The sequence below is a fragment of the Sciurus vulgaris genome, assembly GCF_902686455.1.
Source record: "Sciurus vulgaris genome assembly, chromosome: 1".
Classification (NCBI taxonomy): domain Eukaryota; kingdom Metazoa; phylum Chordata; class Mammalia; order Rodentia; family Sciuridae; genus Sciurus; species Sciurus vulgaris.
Window position 1 is genome coordinate 6,463,967 of NC_136461.1, and position 19,882 is coordinate 6,483,848.

Below are 19,882 nucleotides of genomic sequence, written 5' to 3' on the forward strand. Positions count from 1 at the left end.
CTGCTCATCCTCTAGAACACTCAGGCCACCTAGGGTCATTGGGAGGATGGAATGAAACAGAACACAATCCAAAAGCCCTGAAAGCTGAAAGTCAAACTCCCTTGGCAGCAGAAACCGAACTGGCCCGACCTCATTTGGTGGCAAACCCCAACCTTACCTGACCAGGAGGCTTGAACAGGGTGTTTTGAAATCCCCTGCAGTGTGGCTATTCAAAACTCCTCTGTGCTTGGTGACGGTGTGTGGACCAGGCATCATATGCTCTGTGGTGTGCACATCCCCCATCTGAATCCTCTAGGATGATCAGAGCAACTCCAACATGTGAAACATGCCCAGGGTTTGTGATAAGGGATTGTGCTTATGGTGTCCTCTGCACATAGCTGGCATACAGCAGGTGCTTAATAAGTGGCCATTCACTCTTCTTTTAGGATTATTCCTGTCCTTCCCCTCTTTCTCTCCAGCTCAGTCTGCTCTTCTGTGGTGGAAACAAGAGTTCTCGTGCCTCTCAATGGATGTGAACAGATGTTGCGGAGGATCCTGATACAACTACTGCACATCCAGAGCTCCAAGCCCACCTTGGCAACTGTCTGACCCCTGTAGCCAGATGGCCAAGCACAGGTGCTCTGCAGAGGTGCCTTCTGTTCAAATCCTAGTTCTGCCACTTCCTAGCAGGGCCTGCCATTTGACCCCTCCCTGCCATAGTAACAGGGATCCAACTTCAGCTGTCCTAGGAGGACTTGGAACCCAGCATATAATCAGTGTAGGCAGAATTATTATCAATCCTCTCTCTGAAGCATAAGCCATAGCTAGCCTTACCATGCTGATTTGGAAACTGAGGCAGAGAGGCAAACCATCTTGGCAGTTCAGGAACAGAGCCCTGCTCTCTGCTGCCTCTCAGAAGCTGGGACAGAGGGACATGGTCCACCCCAGCAGTACCTGCCCCCTGGCCTGTCATCTGTTCATTTTGAGTGCCCAAGAAAGTTCCCAGCATTATTCAAAATGTTTCAGAAGCACAAGTCTGAGCCTCTTAGACTTGACATGATTTCAGAGATGACTTCCTTCTAAAAAATGATCGGGAACACTTGTGGGCAGAGACAAAGAGCTCACAGAGAGTCCAGGAAAACAGGTTCCAGCCTGGCAGCCACTGAGATTCATAAGTTATAGCTTTTCCTTGGAGACATGGAACACCACTGGCATTTCATTAACGGAAGGCTTTGCTTGCAGGGTCTCTTGAGGACTCTCACTGGGAATGGCTCAGGCTGGATCCACTGTGGAAAAGTGAAAAGAGGGAGTGCAATGGCCAGCTGGGCATTTGTCCTGTGCCCCACACACCACACCTGCCCCTGCTGCTCGGGGCAGAAGTAGGCCTTACTGCTTCCTCTTATTCCAATCTACCAAAGGCCTCCTGAGAGAGAAACCAGCCCTGCCCCAGCCTTCAACTCCTGCAAAACCAAAACGCTCCTTACAATTTCTGGCATAGAAATGGAACCTCAAATAGAGGGAAATAAAGGGTGGGAGGGATGTTTTTCCCATAGCCAGCAGCTTTTGCAGAAAAACAAGGATTAAAGAATCAATTAGAGGTTTGACAACCAGAGTTAAGAGAAAGAACAGGAGGAGGTCAGCAGGAAGCCAAGAGCCCTTCACAACTGGAATGGAAGGGCTGGGGGGTAGTGCGGTGGTAGAGCACTGTCTAGCACATGGGAAGTCCTTAGCCCAACCCCCAGCACAGGGAGAAAAATATCTGAAATGGTTACAAAATATCCAGATAAGCTTTTCTCCTCCCACCCTGCAAGTCAGGGACCCAGGGATACCTAACTGGGTCTCTGTGTGTAACTGTCCATGCAGTTCGCCTCTAAAGTTGAAATACGGTACACATATTTAGGTGTGTGTGTGGGGGGGGGTGTGTATGTGCCCGTACGTGCTAGGGTTGGAACCAGGGTCTTACACATGCTAGGCAGATGCTTTACCACTGAACCCCCAGTCCTTAGTGGTACATATATTTTTTGCCTTGCTTTTTGTTTTCTATTTCATCAACTTTTTTGAAATATGATATACACACAATCAAATGCACCCATTATAAGTGGAACTTTTAATGAGTGTTACCCTCACTATCTGCCTACACCTTGATCAGAATGCAGAACATGTTCAACATTTTCATCATCCGAGAAGTCTCCTCTGGCTTCTTTGCACTCAGTCCCCTTCCTGTCCCTGCCCTAATCATCCACTGATCTGTTCTCAGTCACTATGGTACTATTTCATGTCTGTTTTCTTTTTTTCTTTTTTTTAATGCTATTGTAAATAGATTTTTAGATTTATTTTTATTTTATTTTATTGTTAATATTATTGGACTGGGATCAGACTCAGAGGTGCTTTACCACTAAGCCACATCCTCAGCCCTTTTTATTTTTTATTTTGAGATAGGCTCTCACTAAGTTGCTTAGGGCCTTGCTAATTTGCGGAGGCTGGCCTTAGACTTGTAATCCTTCTGATACAGCCTCCCAAGTCACTGGGATCACAGGCACACACCACCTGGCTGGATTTTTTAAATTTCATATTCAAATTATAGCGAGTAAAAAGAATTTTTATATAGTTTATTTCTTGTGATCTCACAATATTCACTCACTAGTTTAAGTAGTTCCTATATAGATTCCTTAGGATTTTCTAGTTATCGATATATTGTCTGTGACTAAAGACAGTTTTACTTCCTTTTGACTGTGACTGAACTCTGGCTCCAAAGTTCATTAAAAGGAAAGTCAATATCCAAGAGATAAATGTTGGGAAAGCAGGCATTATCGAGCGTGCTAGCAATCTGGGAGGTAGACTGTTATCTCCAGAGCCCCTTTCCAAGCCTCTGGAGAAGTAAGGGATACTTATATGAAGACCAAATTAGAGGTTACACACAGGAGCTTGAGTCAGGCAGTCTGGTGTTTTGACATCAACCACAGGTGATAATCTTCTAGTGACAGCCTATTCTTATCATGAGAGCAAGATGCTCCCAAAGCCAGAGAGGCAGCCATATCCTGGGAAAAGGGAACAAGAATAAAGCAAAATGGAGTCACTGATGGCAACGGACTTTGTGCCATTTATTTCTTCTTCTTGCCTTACTGCACTGACTAGGACCTGTAACACAATGATGAATACAGAGCAGACACCTTTGTTTACTGCTAATCTTTGGGGTACAGAGGCATCTGTTTACTCTTAAGTATGTCAGTTGTAGGTTTGTTTTTGACACCTTTTATCAGATGAAAGATTTCCCTCCCATTTCCAGTTTACTAAAAACTTTTTATTATGAATGATGTTCAACTTCATAAAGGCTCTTCTGTATCTATTTTCCCCCCTTCCTTCTGTTAATATGCTGAATTATGTTGATTGATTTTCCAATGTTAAACCAACCTCTCATGCCTGGGTCATTTCTCATTTGGTCATGATGAAGTATCCTTTTTCTATATTACTGAATTCAATTGTTCATGTTTTGCTAAGGATTTTTATCCATTTGAATCTCTGCTATATGTCCCCAGAGCTTAGAACACTGCCGTGAACAGTGTAAATGTTCAATAAATGAGCTGAATCTGATAGCTTCCTTGACATGGAATTGCTGAATCGCAGGATGTGTGCATTTCTATATTTTAACAGAAATTGTCAGATTTTCCTCTGAAAACGTCCCAGTCTTCACTCCCGTCAACACGTGTGCAGTATGACTCAGCTACACGCATGGTGGTCATAGCCACACTCCCTCCACTGAGCCGTGGGGAACAGGTAGGAGAAACACTTGACATCCCCCAAGCGAGCCTGAGAGGTTTTACAGAGAAGCCAATTCCTGAGCTGTCTTGCTAGAATTCCAGCGAGGAAGAGCGGGAGGCCCACCAGGTCCAGAGTCTGGCCAGCAGAAGAAGGGGAGCAGCCTCGGCGGCAGAAACAGTACCTTCAAAGGCACAGAGGCATGAAAGATCGTTGCATCAGCCACCAACTAGTCATGTGACCTTAGACAAACCTACCCTGCTAATCCACAATAAGGGAATGTCAACAACAGGGCTGCCAACACCATGAGCACCCACTGAGATAACACGAGAGACCCTGGGAAAGCTCTAACGTGAAGGCCCTGTTACTACTGATAAGGAGGCAGGGAGGCCAGTTTGTGTGTCCAGCTCAGCACCAGACTGACAACCCTTGGGGAAAGAAAGTGGGGGTCCAGTGCTAACTTGGAGTTAGCAGCCTAGGTCCTAGCCTCAAACACCAGCCACGGTAAAGACTGTGCACCAAGGATTCAGAATCCTGCTCAGAGGAGAGAGTGTGGTTAACAGCCTGACAGAATTCTCCTGAGCTCCCCTGCTGCCTCAGAAATCATCTGCAGCTCAGATGAACACTGACTTCCTAAGCGACTTAAGCAACGACTTTGGTAGATTCAGGAAACAGGACCACATCTGCCATCTGCCTTTCCTCCCTTCATTCTTTTCCCCTTATGTATGGAGCATTAGCATGGCCTCCCCTCTTGCTAGGCCTGGGAGCAATGGCTTTGATATAGAGCAATCGCCGTATTTGTATTTTGGATGACTGGTGCCTGGGAGTTATTTCTGAAGAGTTCCCACAATCAAATACAGATTGGCTGCTGGCTTCTGTTTGCTCACAGCTCCCTTCCTACTTGGGCTCTCTGTTTACACATAGCAAGTGCATCTAGCAGCTGGGGCTGGTCAAGGTGCTGCTTTCAGCAGCTGCAGGGAGGAGATCACAGAGTTGGTGTAATTCACCCACAGACTATAAAGGTTAAAGACTAAAGGGCTAACAGACAGAAGGGGTAAAGTTGTGGCCTATGAGAACAGTTAGAAGATTTTTTTTTCCCCTGCAAAGTAGATAAAATTCATGCAGACCTGAAATCCTTAGCAGTAGTGGAGGGAACACAGAGAAACAGGTAGATTTGGATAATTTTAGAAGCTAGAAGAGCCAGGTGAGTGATGGGCTGCTGAGAGAGAGGAGAGAGTCTGAGGAAAAAGGAGTTTCTGGCACTGGTCCCTGTGCAGACTGGCAGTCACCACCAGAACAGGAAACGGAGAGGTTGAGCAGGTTTGGAGGAGGGGAGGAATGATCAGTTCAATTTGGGACATTGATTCACTAGTTCCTTGCACATTACAGGACAGCAGGAACCATGTCAGGAACAATTGTTGAGCAAGAAAAAAATCAAAACCAAAGTCCCTGCTCTCCTGAAGTCACATTCCAGGGTGGGAAGGGCAATTTAAATAATCAACGAAGTAACTGCAGAAGCTCAGGTTAAGGATATTCAGAGGAGTCATGAGATAGACTCTGCTGCAAGGGTAACCAGAGAAGGCCCCATCAAGTCAGCCCACGAAGTAAAATGCCAGGCTGAGTTAGACAGTGACCCAAGATGTACAAGTAGAGAAACAGTTTAGATGTATCAGTCTGGACTGGAGAAAACAAAAAGAGGTCAAAAAGTGCATTGCAAAATACATACAGCAGATAATACTACTTATAAATCAAATAGTGTGGCATCCCAAAATATATAAAATGATGAGCTGAGGTGTAGCACCATGATAGAATGCTTGGCTAGCTGGGTGAGGTCCTGGGTCCCATCCCCAGCACCACAAACACATGCACACACAATATACTTAGGGTGCACTATGAGTTTAGGCTATTTAAAAAATCATTTAAGCTGGGTGATGGGTACGATGTATTTGTACAGTTTTTGCACACGTAAATATCACAAAGTGAACTTTCTAAAAAGGAGAGTTCGAGGGCCTGGTTATGCCTCGCCAAGCACGATTTCGCCGCCCGGGAGCTGGGACCACGCAGGCCCAGCCAGTTTTCACTTCATCCAACAGTGGCCTAGACCGTCCAGACCGGTGATCCGCTCGGGGCTGACCCCGCCCCATCCAAGGAGGTCTCCCCGCCCACATCCGCCTGCTGCCCAATAGGCGCACGGAATCCGGGCCCACACCTCCGCCGCGCCCCGCCCCCGACTCGCGCCGCCGCGTAACGTCACGGCCCAGCCCCCGCCACGTGACGGCCGCGCGCCGGGGTCTCCTTAGCCGCCGGGTTCGCGCCGCAGAGGCCGGTGAGGCGCCTCGGAGGGAGCGGGGCTGTGGCGCCCGCGCGCGTATGGAGGCACCGGGGGCCGCCTGAGGACAGCGGGGCGAAAGGACCGGGTGACCTCGCGCATCCCTCGAGCGGCGGCGGCGGGCCGCAGAGCCGGCGCGGCCATGGCGACGGGCACCCAGCAGAAGGAGAACACGCTGCTTCACCTCTTCGCCGGCGGGTGAGCCTCAGGCCGAGCCCACGCGCGCCGCGGCCTCCTCGGCGGGCGCAGCGCGGCCCCCAGGGAGGGGGCCCGGCGCCGGGAGGGGTCGGGGCCTCGTAACCCTGCGCGCCCCTCCGCTCGGCGTGCCCAGCGTTTTCCCTCCGTAACACGAGTGGCTGGTGAGCCTCACGGCGGTCCTGTCGGCCAGGGAGGCTCGGCCGCGGGCCTCCTCCCCGGCCACGCTCGCCCGCCGCTGCCCAGCGGGATTCGCTTCGGTGGCCTGGCGCCAGAGACCGGCGTTCGCAGCCCTGGGCAGCCCTGCCGATGCCCGGTCTGCCTGGAGTTCTCGGGGTGGCTAGTGCGGGAGCTGGTGCGGACGGTCAGAGGCCGCAGGTGTTGGAAAGTGCGGGCGAACGGCAGCGGTGCCAGCCAGCAACACGTGGGAGGGTTAAATGAGGAGCCTCGGGAGGCTGCGGGGTCGGGAAGGTGTGCCCATTGTCCAGCGCCTTACGTTTTTTCAGAGGAGGCCTCCCGTTTGGGGGAAGGTTGAATTGTACGGGGGCTGGGAAGGTAGCTGACCCCCCCACCCCCCATAGATCTAGAAACGTTTTTGAGTATTAGGAATATTTTTTAATCACAGCTGGTGGCATTGGATCCTTCCGGTTTCTCCCAGATTTTGGGGTCTTATTTGGGGATCTCACAGGCCTAACACGAAGGTTTTAAAATGTAGGACTTTTTTTTTTTTTTTTTAATTTTTTTAGTTATCAATGGACCTTTATTTTATTTACTGAGAACTGAACCCAGTGCCTCACGCATGCTAGACAAGCGCTCTACCACTGAGCCACAACCCCAGCCCCATGTGTAGGACATTTCGCATAAAGCAATTTATCCTGGCTTATCATCTTGAGTATTTGGGTTGCAGCCTGGACTGATACGTAGATGTAGTCCTCATTACAAACACGGTAAGGTTAAGAAACTTACCTGCAAGGATGATGAAAGCGTTTCTGCGCTTGCTGTACTCTTATAGTAGGCCATTACTTGTTTTCTTAATTAGACAATTCTGGTGGTGCCTCATCGGAAGAATTTCTCATTCATCTCTTTTCTGTCGGTCCCTCAACCCTTCCCATCATGTCTCCATGGATATTTCCTTTGAGAGTAACAGAGGAAGCATTCTTAAGAGACTATAAATTTGTCATTCCTGGGAATTTTAAAGAAGTTGGCCACATTTTTAAAGTCTCGTGCATTTTTAAAGCCAAGTAGGAGAATTTTTTAAAATGAAATTTTGCTCAGTGATTTTTGGTTTACTGTTTTTAGTGAAGTGGTCTTTTTAAGTTTTTCTTTGTATTCTAAACTGGAAGAACCTTGCTGTAATTGATGGCCCGTCTTGATTGATTTCCCCGGGCGCCCTTCATAGTGCCCTCTGGCTGCCTATTCTCCTACTGGAGTATCAGCCTTTTCCCTTGTGATGGAGAAAAACTGCAGTGGGCAGCACGGCCACCAGGGCTGATGAGGTAGTTCATTAGGGTAGTGCCAGAACCACAGGATTTAACAAACTTCAGTTCCTTCATTAGTAGCAGTTTGGGATTACTATGCTTACTGACTCAAGAAAGAAAACAAATCTTCAAAAGGGATGTTTCCAGACTCACTGATTGGATTTTGACCCATCTTAGTAGTCTCATATACTTGACTGCAGTTCTTTGAGGGTAGAACCTGAAAGGAGTTTTGTAGAATGGGCAGAGTCTGTAGTTAAATGTAGTCAGGCCAGTTGTCTCACTAGTGGGTGGAATACATGCTGCTTTGCTCCATGTAACCATTTTCCCCTCGTTAAACTGGCATCTTTCCAAAGAACCAAGTTCAGTTCCTTTATAAAAGCCTTCTGAAAAGAAGTCAGGGCCCTTTTAAAATCTGTCACATTTCTCCTGTTTATTAAATAGCTTTCAGAAGGTATAATAATAATTTAATGCTATCACTAATTAATGATATTGAACAAATAGTTTTGTTAGGTTTAACAGGCTTCTGAATAGGTGGAAGTTAATTTTAAAACCTGATACTTCCTTGGATTCTTTGCAAAGAAGAAAAATTCCTGTATTAACCTGTAATCATATTTTGAATACAGTGTGTTGCCTTTTAAGAGAACAAGAAAAACCACCCACAAACCAATACCTAGAAGTGAACACTTTTTAAAAGGTTCCCTGCATAAATATATGTCTCAAATACAAATTCAAGTTCATTTTTAAAATAGTTCTGTGTTCTTTAAATTGCTTTCTTCTTAGTGATATTTTGAGTTTTAGGGGAAGCATGGTAGAATGTCTCTGAATATAGTTTTTCATAGAGCCATATTGATTTACCATCAATGATGAGCTGTGGAGAGAGCAATGAAGAAGGCAAGCTTAGTTTCTAAACCCAGTACTGGAGTTTATTGAGGACGTTAATTAGACTCGTTTACAACAGGGCTGCCTAATGTTCTGATGACATTTCTTCCTAATCTTCTATCGTTGCTGACTTCCACCACTATAAATAACTGGATATCTCTACCGGTGGAGGAACAATTACTGAAACGTTTTTGGTCCCTCCATATCCATAAACTATCTTAAGTTAGATCATTTCTGCATTAGTGAACTTCATTCATTTGATGGTGTTTAGTACCTTTGGGGTTTCTGCTTCCCTAATCTGGGTGGTATTATTGTCAAAACAAAGTACTCATACACATTTTATTGTTAATGCATAATAAAACCTTTCATTTCTTTTCTGCTGTTTGAACCTTCTCATTTAAAAAATGCTGGACTGCTGTGAAGTGGCCCTTCCCTGTGTAGGCCTGATTTGCCCCCAAAGATTTTGGGGAGGGACTGGTGGTATAGCTCAGTATTGGTGCACTTGCCTGGCATGCCCAAGGCCTGGGGTTGGATTCCTGTATTGCGCACAGAGGATGACTTGGGGATTCTGCTTGTCTGTTAGTATCAGTGATGCCCTTCACCTGCAGCACAGTAGCGTGGTGGAGATTAGCAGATCTGCTGGTGCCTGAAATAGCTTGACTAAGCTGATAGAGATTTAGAGGGGGAAGACCTGAACTAGATACTTCAGGTCTTATTTTTATGGCATGATTTTTTGTTTTGAAATCAAATATACTTAACATAGCCTTTAAAATGTATTTTAATGGGAATATAGTTATGTCTTTAAAGTCTTAAAATGTAAAAATCACAGATATTTTCAAAATTAGTACTTCACCCCTATTATGGGCAGCTTTTGATACTCTGGTACGGTGTCCCTAGAAGTTTAATCTGTATCAGCCAGTGGTTGCTGTGGCCTTGGGGAATACTGAGATGGTGTGAGTTCACCTGTTTTCTAGGGAGGGGGAGGAAACAATCTACATAAGAGGCAAGGCTTACTTTAAATGCTTAAAAATTTTTTTGATAAAGTATATAGTGTATACATAATAACTCAAATATGCTGTTATGTATATACTGCTTGTATAAACTTGTACATGTTGCTAGAAATGAAAATTGACTGATTTTGTCCAGTGTGTTCATACATGTTTCAAGCGTTTTTAAAATTGTATAGTATTAGGAAATTTCCAATACAACAGAGGCTGCATAAGGGTAGGAACCATGCTGATTTTCTTCACTAGAATTTCCTCCTAAATCTCCACGTTACAAATACCCAATCAGTATTTTTTAAATGATTAATGGAGCAAATAAAAGATATTATGAATCTTACCCAAGATTGTAGGCTGATGTGGTCTAAGTTGTCTCAAATAAAGAGAAGCACCACCTTGATTATAAATTGCAAATTTGGTTCTATTTTAAGATTTGCTAAAACTATAGGTATAAGGTAATGTTAATTTGGTTTTGTCTATTTGTGAAAGATATGATTATCTTCAGGTTTAGAAAGTTCAGTAGAGTTTTGTTTTTTAATTTTTTTAGTTGTAAATGGACACAATATCAATTATTTTTTTAATGTGGTGCTGAGGATCAAACTCAGTGCCTCACAAGTGCAAGGCAAGTGCTGTACCACTGAACCACAACCCCAGCCCTACAGTAGAGTTTTTATTCATTTTGAGTGCTGTTGTCAATTTTCTTTCCAAGTGAAGTAGAATATAGGAAATAACTACATCAAAAACTGTTTTGCTTTCCTTTTTTTTTTTTTTTTTTTTTTTTTTTTTTTTTTTTTTGGTGGTGGTACTGGGGATTGAACCCAGGACCTCATGCATGGTAGGCAAGCATTCTACCAGAGATACATCCCCAACTCAAACTATTTTGCTTTCATTGAGTGAGTACAGAAAAATTGCATAATTAAAATCTCATAAACTTATCCAAAGTATTCAAATAAAACTTCCCAATTATAGTATGCACAGAAAAGCAACTAATGTTTTTCAAATAGTGACTACAGAGGTAGCAGCAGAAAAGTCAGAATTGCAAGAAGCACCAAAGATTAGGAGGACTGCTCATTGGTAGAGCCTATGGTATGTATATACGAGCTGCACATGTGGAACCCAGTGTACTACCAGTTGGGTAGTGATTCTTACCACAAAAAGCACTTTGGCCTTGACTTTGGTGTCTAGTGTGTGTGTGCGCGCAAGCAGTAAGCAAAGGTTCTGATTGAAAACTTCTGGGTTTTGATCAATTGTCCTAGTCATTTGAGTCTCACAGGTAAAAGGTAAAAGTCTGTGAGCAACTTTAAAATATTACATAGTTCTGTGTGAGCACATAAAATGGTAGAAAAGCCCAGTGTGTACGTTGTGGCAGGAATGCCCTAACTTTGCCCTTCTGTAAACTGGAGGAGAGGTGCTTGATCACCGCAGGGGGAGAAGTCAAGCAAGCGTTATGTGGGTGTTAAAGATAAAAGGTTAATGTGCTCTCACATAATAAACCTAAGACTTCAGTTCTGGAAAGGAGGAATGAAAGAAGGTAGAGAAACAAGACCATGTTTTTATATAACAGGGAACGAGTATTGAAAAAGGGAATGAGTGCAGGAAAAAAAAAAAAAAAACCTAGTTCATAGGTTTTTAGGAAAATAGACTCCAAAGCCAGATGCTCCAGGACTGCTCACAGATGTGTGCTTGGGCTGCTCTGCTCAGCCCCCGCTGCTTGCTTGGAGTGCAACATGCAGAGATTTTTTTACTGGACTTTGGCATTACCAACTAGACCAATATTACCCTGGGAGCGAAATTAAATAGTACCCTGAAAGTTTCTTCATAGCCTTTAGAAACACCTACTATAAACATGAGACATGACTGTTCTTTGGAAGATTATAGCATTCAAACTCCACAAGTGCCTTCTGGCAAAGTGTGAGCATAATTTTTTTTTCTTTTTTGGGTAGATTTGTTTAGGAGGCCTTCAATCCTAAGTACTAGAAAATGTACTTCCCACTCGCTTAATTACTGATACATACACCAAACTTTAGAGGAAGGACAGGCTTCAGGGAGGACTCATCTAACCAGCTGGACAGTATCACCGTGGAACCCACCTGTGCCTGCTCTGCCTCCCAGGTTCCTCTGCTCGATGCTGGGGTCAGTTGCTGCATGGACACAAAGTGGCTTCCAGCAGCTCCTTCTGTCTCCCGCCCCTGAGCAGGTCTGGAGTTTCACTGTCCTTAGACCCACTTGGACACCTTCCCTAAATTGGTCATGGTCCCAGGGGGAATTATGCTGGCATCCTTGGCTGAATCCCATGTCCTTCTGTGAACAGACAGCCTAGCAAACTGGAAGGTGTTTTATTGACGGGTTTAAGTGAGTCAGAACTAAAATGAGAAATGGGCTCAGTCCCATGTGTAGTTTGCAGCTTGACAAACAAGGATCTGGTGAACACAGAGGGAGGGGGAAGGATGCTGGGAGTCAGCCTGCAGTGCCCGCCACTGAGGGTTCTGCTGCCTCCAGACATGCTGTCCATTTTATTGTTCTGAAACCACGTTTCTCAACCTTAGCCAGGTAATTCTTTTGAGGAGAAGGGATGTCCTGTGCATGGGAGGATGCTGAGCAGCATCCTTGGCCTCTACTCACTACATGGTAGTAACAGCTTCCCACCACCCATTTCTCCTCTGTGTGTTTTGTTTTGGGTTTTGTTTTTTGTGGTGCTGGAGATTGATCCCAAGGGACCTCTACCACCAAGCTGCATCCCCAACTCTTTTTTTAAATTTATTTTTTATTTCAAGACAGGGTCTTGCTAAATTGCCAAGGCTGGCCTCCAGTTTGTAGTCCTTCTGCCTCAGCTTCCTGAGTTGCTGGGATTACAGGTGTAGTCACTGTGCCTGGCTTCTACCCCCCATTTCAACACCATAATATTTTCAAACATTGTCAAATGTCACTGGGGATGGGGACAAAATGGGCCCAGGCTTGAAACATTGGCCTAGAATAGTGGTCTTCAAGTTTTAATCACACAGCCTATGATTGAAATGTTTATTCTGCCCTATTTTATACATGTAAAGTGTATACACAAAATATGAATTAAATGGAAATTAGAAATAAAATAAAATTTTATTTCTTTCATCTTTTGTTTTTTTCTTTTTTGGTACTAATTGAACTCAGGCACTCTACCTTGGAGCCACATCCCCTACCTTTTTGTTATTTTGAAATGGGATCTGATTAAGTTGCCAAGGACCTTGCTAAGTTGTTGAGGGGGCCTTAGATTAGACCTGTGATCCTCCTGCGTCTGCCTCCCAGGTTGCTGGAATTACAGCGACCAGGCACTGTTGAAATTGTGTTTCTTTCTATACATCAGTGGGTCATTACAGTGGAAGACATGCCCTACTTTGGAGATTAATGGTTTAAAATATTGCTGCTCAGTCAGATTAGTCAGCTCCCCAACTATGTGATGCTAAGTCTGTGATGCCATGTAAGTGGACGTTGAATGTGACTTTTCCCATTGTCTGAGCATGGCCACTAGCACACTCATACAAACCAAGTAAGCCTAGTCTTAGAAAAAGGTGGGAGAGTCTGCCCTCCTGCATTGACCGCTCCACCCGCAGACTGTGTACCTAGAAGAAAAGCCATGACTGTCAGCGTTGCATCCTGTTGAGAACTAAGAGCATCTTACTGTCCCTGTCCTCAGCCCTACTAGGTCTGGGCTGCAGAGTGAGGGAGCTCATAAGACGGAAAGACTGGAAGCTTGCTCTGAGGCCATATGCTTCCTGCTGGTGGGAGGCTGGTGCGAGAGACGAACCAGCAGGGTGAGAAGGGGCTGGGAGGGACAAGGCTGGCAGCCCATTGGCTCAGTGTCAAGGAGCATGTGGGCCAGAGGAAGGAAAGGCATCTAGTGCTACCCAAGTCTGCAGGCCAAGAAAGGCAGAAGTTGGGAGATGGACTCCTGGTGAGACCCGAGGGAGGGGTCGTCACCGGCAGGGCTGCTGTGAGGTGGAATGCCAGTTTCACTGAAATTGTAACATTCTCTGAGTAGAGCACACAGCCAAATGGACCCACAGCCAGACAAGACCACATCTCTCCTCCCTGTCCCCAAGCCCAGAGAACCATAAATCAAAGGGAGAAACGTGACAGAGCAAGCCAAGTCCCCACAAGCCACAAGTTTGCCTGGCAGTAGAGGGAAATTTGAAGCAGAATAGAGATTGAAGTTTTTAGTGGGACTGTGTTTGAAAAACTGAAAGTTAGGAAAAGTCTGGAATCTGCCCATGTCATGAAAAGGAAAGAGGAATTCAGTGGAGCACAGCTGGAAGCGATGGGTGGGGGACCAGTGACAGAACCAGTGCCCTTTCCGAATTGAGGCTCCAGAGAAGCTGGGTCAACAGCACTCAGCCCAGCGCGGCTTCAGCTGAGCCCAGTGCCAGCCAGGTGGTGTTCGTGCTGAACAATCCAGACCGCAGGAAGAGTTTTTTCTACAAAGAATGTAATTTGTTATAATTTTCAGTGCTTTAGACCCAGATATTTTTAGAAAAAGTAAATATTTATGATTGTGTGTGTGGTGCTGGGAATGAAACCAGGGCCTCAAACACACTCTACCATTGGCTCAGCCCAGCCCTGTGATTTAATATTTTTAGAAAATTTTGGAAGGCCAGTCAAAATAAGTCAGTATTTCATATTCATATTCTCTTCTCAGACTCATGAATGTCTTGCCCATGTTGGATCATGAAGGAAAAAATCCACTGAAAGAAACTTGGAAAAATTCTCCTAGGAAGTGTTTTAAATTTTAGGAAGGATTTTTGGGGGAGTGCCTCTGGGAATTGAACCCAGGAGTGCTTAACTACTGAGTCACATCCCCAGCCCTTTTTTATTCAGAAGCGGGACCTTCCTAAGTTCCTGGGCTGGCCTTGAACTTGCCATCCTCCTGCCTTAGCCTCCACAGTCACTGGGATTATAGACATGTGCTACTGCATCCAGCTGGAAGGATCTTCTTTGGAAATTTTTAGTTAAAGGTCATAACTTGTTTTCTTCTAATTGAGTATTATAGTGAATTTATATCTGACACAAATGACTCAAAAATGTCCTTTAGACAGGTCACTTCTAAGACATTTTTTCAGGCAGGTAAGGTGAGCCTGCCTGGTGCGTAGACACTTGCTCCCACGCTGCAGGGTTCTGTCTCGGTGCTTCATTGCTTGTGGCTTGGTTGCTTGCTGTGACACTGATCCCCTACCTTGCCTCCCTACCTTGTTGTCAAGGCTCCTGAGCCTGTGAGTGCCCGGGTTTGGTCTTCTTGACACTGCCATGCCTTGCGCTTGGCGGGGCACAACATAAGGAAGTGGCTGTGGTGCTTAGTGTGTGGCCTGCTGCCTCAGAGAGGTCACTGGCTGTCAGGAGGCAGCTTTGTTGACAGACCTCTTCCCGCTGGTCATCTTCCCACCAGCGGCATAGATTTGGATGACAGTGGCCAAAGTTATATGAGTGCACCTGACTTAGGGACAAAGTGAAGGTGGTTGACCTGTGTCTGATTTGAACTTGTTGACTTTTTGATAAAAGAATTTAAATAGAAGCTTTTTTTTTTTCCTTTTTTGGTCACATGGAGTTAGATTGTTCACCATAAATCAACTTCAGGTATTTCTTTATCTTACTCTATAGCAGGTAATTTTTACAACATTTTGAAAATACTGGAAAGTACGTTTATGAATTTTTATCTCTATGGTGTGTGTGTCACTGACCCTCGAAGCCAGAGCCTCTTGCCCTTCAGGCAGCATCCAGCCCTGAGTTCCATCCCTCCTGCATGTTGGACTTTTTAAGCATGTGGTTAGTATTATACTAGAGAGGAGGAGTTTATTTTGTGGTCTAACCCTAGGCATGAGTTAGAAAGTTAGTTTTTCAATCTTTTTAAAACTGCTCCCCATTATCCTGTTTTCTTTGGATACAGCCTAGTGCTAAGCACAAATTATGCAGACCAATATTAACTAAGTAAGACTCAAAATTCTTTCTTGATTTAAAAAAATGAGTTTTACAAAGTCTAAATTAACTAACCAAACTAATATATAATGTTATAACCAAACTAATATAATTGCTTTCCATAATACCCCTCAAGAGGCTATCTTAGCTAGACAGAGGACCTGCATAGGGATTTAGGATTGAATACTTAGGCACTTGGAGACTTTGAAAAAGTTCATAGCTTATCGAGAGCCATGTTGCCTTTGGTAACAGGGATTTGTTGGTTTTTATCTTCCTGCCTCCCCATCCTGATTGTGATCCCTCAAAGTGCTTTTGTGATTGATGGGTTTAGGCCCTCAATTCAGAAACCACTGTGGTAAATGGCAGCTCAGTTTAGGCTTTGTCCTTGTTGTGACTTCAAGCACCGTTACCTCTGTCCTCTTCTCCCCCATCTGTACGTTTCTGTCTCCTCGGTTCCTCCTTGTAAATTGGGAACAGTTATTCCTGCCTCTTAGGATCGTCGGAGAGCGAATGCTTGTCACAGTCATCATTGGGCTGATGGCAGCAGTGCTGCTGTGTAGCAGAGGGCTTTCAGTGCTTGTCTGGAACTTCAGCTCCCGATGCAGGGCCTGCTTAGAGGTTTAATCTCATTTGTTGTGTGGGAGGGGCTGGGTTGCTTCCTTCTGGGTTTCCCCCACCTAACCCTGCCTTCCTAGAGCCAGGGCGCAAGTGCTGTGCAGTGCCAGTGCCTGTTCTGTGGTTACCTTTCTCTGTCTGAGATGCCAGTGCAGTGGGGGCCATGAACCTCCTTGAGTGCCAGGCCCCACAGCAGCTTACTATTAGTGCAGGCGGCAGGTGGTGGAAGGTAAAGGGCGAATGCTCTTCCCAGATGGTTAGGTGCCTTTAAAAAACATTCTCCATGAAATCTCAAGTGAATACATACTGTTTGAGATCTCTCTTGTTGGGTCCTGATGGGAGGGATGCAAAGTCCTGACCTTGAGGATTATCATACTGTAGAGCCACATTTTCCAAGGAGGAAAGCCTATGTCCCTGGTGGTATGGGTGGTGGCTTTAGATGGTACTTGACATTGTTCATTATTACTAGCTTATCAAACATGTGATTCGTGGATACTATTGTGTAAAAGAAGAAGGAAGTAGGTGTTTTAAGTCAAATCAGTTATCAGGATTACAGACATGCGCCACTGCACCTGATGAGTACTGGGTTATAAAGGGATAAAAGAGGAACAATGGAGTAAGGTGAAGTAGCTTGTTTTGAATAATTTTCTGTTAGCCCTGATAGTTGCACAAGTTATTTTGGATGATTTAGATTGGTGCTGGAGTCTGTTCCCACGTTAGTCTACACATAATCGGTTGTGAGGAGCCTAGCTTGAAGGGATAATCAGTAAGCAGTAAAGTTTTAAAATATAAATTAGATTTTAATAAAGACCCATATTGTCATAAACATGGAATTTCAAAATAGCGACATTACCCAAATATTTGGTTTTGATGTACATTTTCTAGAGTATTCCTTATGTAGTGAGATGAGAAATGGCATGAATGTCCAAAGTTAGGAAGTTTGTTAAAATATTATATATCACATGTAACTAAAAAAACAAAAATGTTTAAAATATTATATATCGACACTGAGGGACAGTACAAAACCAAGACAAGGTGACATGTCTGTGCCAATATAGAGGATATGGTGACAGTGGTTATCACTTTAACTCTGGAATTTCAGCTTTTTTTTTCTTTTTTTTTTTTTTTAACCTCCCTTGTGTTCTGTTTTCTTTAATATATGTGCCCTTTTTCTAAGAGAAAGTTAGACTCCACGTCCTGCTCCTGCAGAGAATCGGGCCACTCTGATCCTGCTGTGACCTCTTCTCTTACAGGTGTGGGGGCACAGTTGGTGCTATTTTCACTTGTCCACTAGAAGTCATTAAGACCAGGTTACAGTCTTCAAGACTCGCTTTCCGGACCGTCTATTATCCTCAGGTTCATCTGGGGACCATTAATGGAGCTGGAATGGTGAGACCAACGTCAGTGACACCTGGACTCCTACAGGTTCTGAAGTAAGTTCTGTCATGTCCAGTCCTCTGTGCTCTTGCCATGCACACTCCTGTTCTGCTGTCAGTACAGAATGTCCATCAGATGAAATGTTTTGTCCTTATTTAAGAACTGGTATTTATGTGTGACACGCGCACGCGTGCGCGCGCGTGTGTGTGTGTGTGTTACTGGGGATTGAACCCAGGGTTGTTCTACCTCTGAACTACATCCCCAGTCCCTTTTTTTCTTTTTTTTTTTTTTTTTTTTTTTTTTTTGAGACAAGGTCCCACCCACATTGCGTAGGCTGGCCTCGAACTTGCAATCCTGCCTCAGCCTTCTGAGTAGCTGGAATTACAGATGTATGCCAGCATATCCAGCAAGAACTAGGATTCTTTATGATACCTTTGAACCCTGACCTTGTGCCCTTGGCCACAAGGGTCCTGCTGTGCATGTGATCATCGTCCAGTGATGATTGAGTAAACCAAACTACAAAGCAAACCGAAAACCTGTGTTTAAATTGTTGCATCAAATTGTCACTGTTGCTCAGATCTTTTGAGGGCTAACAAGGAACTAAGGGGATAAAATTTTTTAACTTGAACAAGACATGGGTTGTATTTTAAGAGGGAATGGTATGCAAATGAAATGCTTTTGAATTTTACTTTTTATTTGGAAATAACTTACAAAAGTTCTTTTGTTTTATTACTAGGCTAGCTGCCTTCTTTGTTATTTTTGCTGCAGAAAAAATATCTCACTTGCTTACAAAGTAGCTAAATATTCCTAAATTGAATTTGGGTTATCAGTCTCTAACGTTAAGGCAAAATAAAAGATTCAGAAGAGCATTTAATGATATCTGTTTTTTAGCTGTACTTTAAAAAGAGATGTTTAATAAATGATAGTTGAATTTAACTGAGCATGACACTCAGACCTCTAACTTATCCTAGGAAAAAGATATATCAGGGAAGAAATTGCTGTTTATTCCTGTAGAGATCTACTTGGGAAACGTAAGTAAAAGAAGCAGCAACTGGAGATTCTCTGGCCTAACACCCACACACTCAGCACTTAGGCAGAGTTCAGCCACATCTTAGTTAACGGAATGAGTCTTGGTTTGTTCTTAGATACATTTTGTTTGTAAAACATACGTGTACAGCGCTCTGGCATCCCTGCCAAATATGATAAAGGGTACATATAGCTTACTGAGCAGAGCCAGATGACACCTTTTTACGTTAAACACTGAAAAGGGGAGCAGAGACCCAACAGGCAGGAGGTTAGGGTCGTGCTCAGAGAAAACAGAATCCAGTGACAAGGAGGTAGATGTGAACTCCAGCCAGGATAAACAAGCCACTGTCCTTAGTGACTGTGAAAATACCTCCCACTGGCTGTTCACAGCAGAGGCAGACCCTGGGTCCAGGTGACACCTTTCATCTAAGGAGCATGCAGTGCCCAACAGTGAAGTGACTTGCCCACTTTGCTGGCTTTCATACATGCTTGCTTAGTTCCGTTTGACCCTGAATTTAGGTTTACTATACCCAGCAGACTGTTACCCAAAGTTGTGGGTGTCAGCAGGGCTGAGCCTGTAAGATAAATGGGAATATTTCTATTTTAATTCTATAAGATACATACTCCACATCTCTGATACCTTGTGACTCTCATCTCCAGTAAATCCTGCCTCCCCCCATATGTGTCCCCAAGTAGGACAGTCATTTATCAAAACATAACTCAAAGGAAAAGGGCTACTCCATCTTTTAAAAGAAACATCTTCCACGCTGCACAAAAACATTTGTGCCCTACAACCTTCATTGGTTGATACAGCCACAACTACAAAACAATTAAATACCACATGTGGATACTTTTAAACCTCTTACACTATATGCATATCAAAATATAAAGAAGGAATTAAGTAAAATTTTAACATTTTGGAAAAGCATCTGTGAAGCAGCACTTTTCGGCTGAGAACTGTTTTATTTACTTCAGCTTTATCTCCTAAGCCTGATACATGTATTTTTTGAGATTTTCCAATACGCCTCAGCTGATGTTATAGCTTCCAAGTAATGAAAGTCCACTTTCATGTAGTAGTACGTCATTGTCTCCACGGCCACCTCAAGGTATGCCCTCTCAGGCCTGCTGTCACTGTTTTAGAATGAAGACATGCAGATCAGAAGTCAAAAGATGTGCACCAAAGTCATGTCTGATGCATAGCTACCTTTAAGGATTTTGAGCAGCTAAGAGCAAGATTTAAAAGACAGCACAAGAGCCCTAGGATTGAGGCTGAGCTACTGGTCTTTCAGGTTCTCGGGCAGAGTCAC

At 44.3% G+C, this 19,882-nt stretch overlaps 1 protein-coding gene and 1 long non-coding RNA gene across 2 annotated transcripts in view; one reads left to right on the forward strand and one right to left on the reverse strand.

The window, feature by feature from the left end:
- Positions 1-808: 808 nt before the first annotated feature.
- Positions 809-10,400, reverse strand: LOC306666316. Its single transcript, XR_013765274.1, has 3 exons — positions 7,226-10,400; positions 2,899-3,017; positions 809-1,265 (listed from the first exon to the last, which is right to left on the reverse strand). It is a non-coding gene; the product is annotated as an uncharacterized lncRNA (long non-coding RNA).
- SLC25A33 (solute carrier family 25 member 33) overlaps positions 6,012-19,882 on the forward strand; it is a 28,751-nt gene continuing 14,880 nt past the window's right edge. Inside the window, exons 1-2 of the mRNA XM_079148292.1 lie at positions 6,012-6,262; positions 17,426-17,605. Coding sequence (XP_079004418.1) covers positions 6,207-6,262; positions 17,426-17,605 — 236 coding nt within the window. The 5' untranslated portion in view covers positions 6,012-6,206. The remainder of the gene's footprint in view (positions 6,263-17,425; positions 17,606-19,882) is intronic.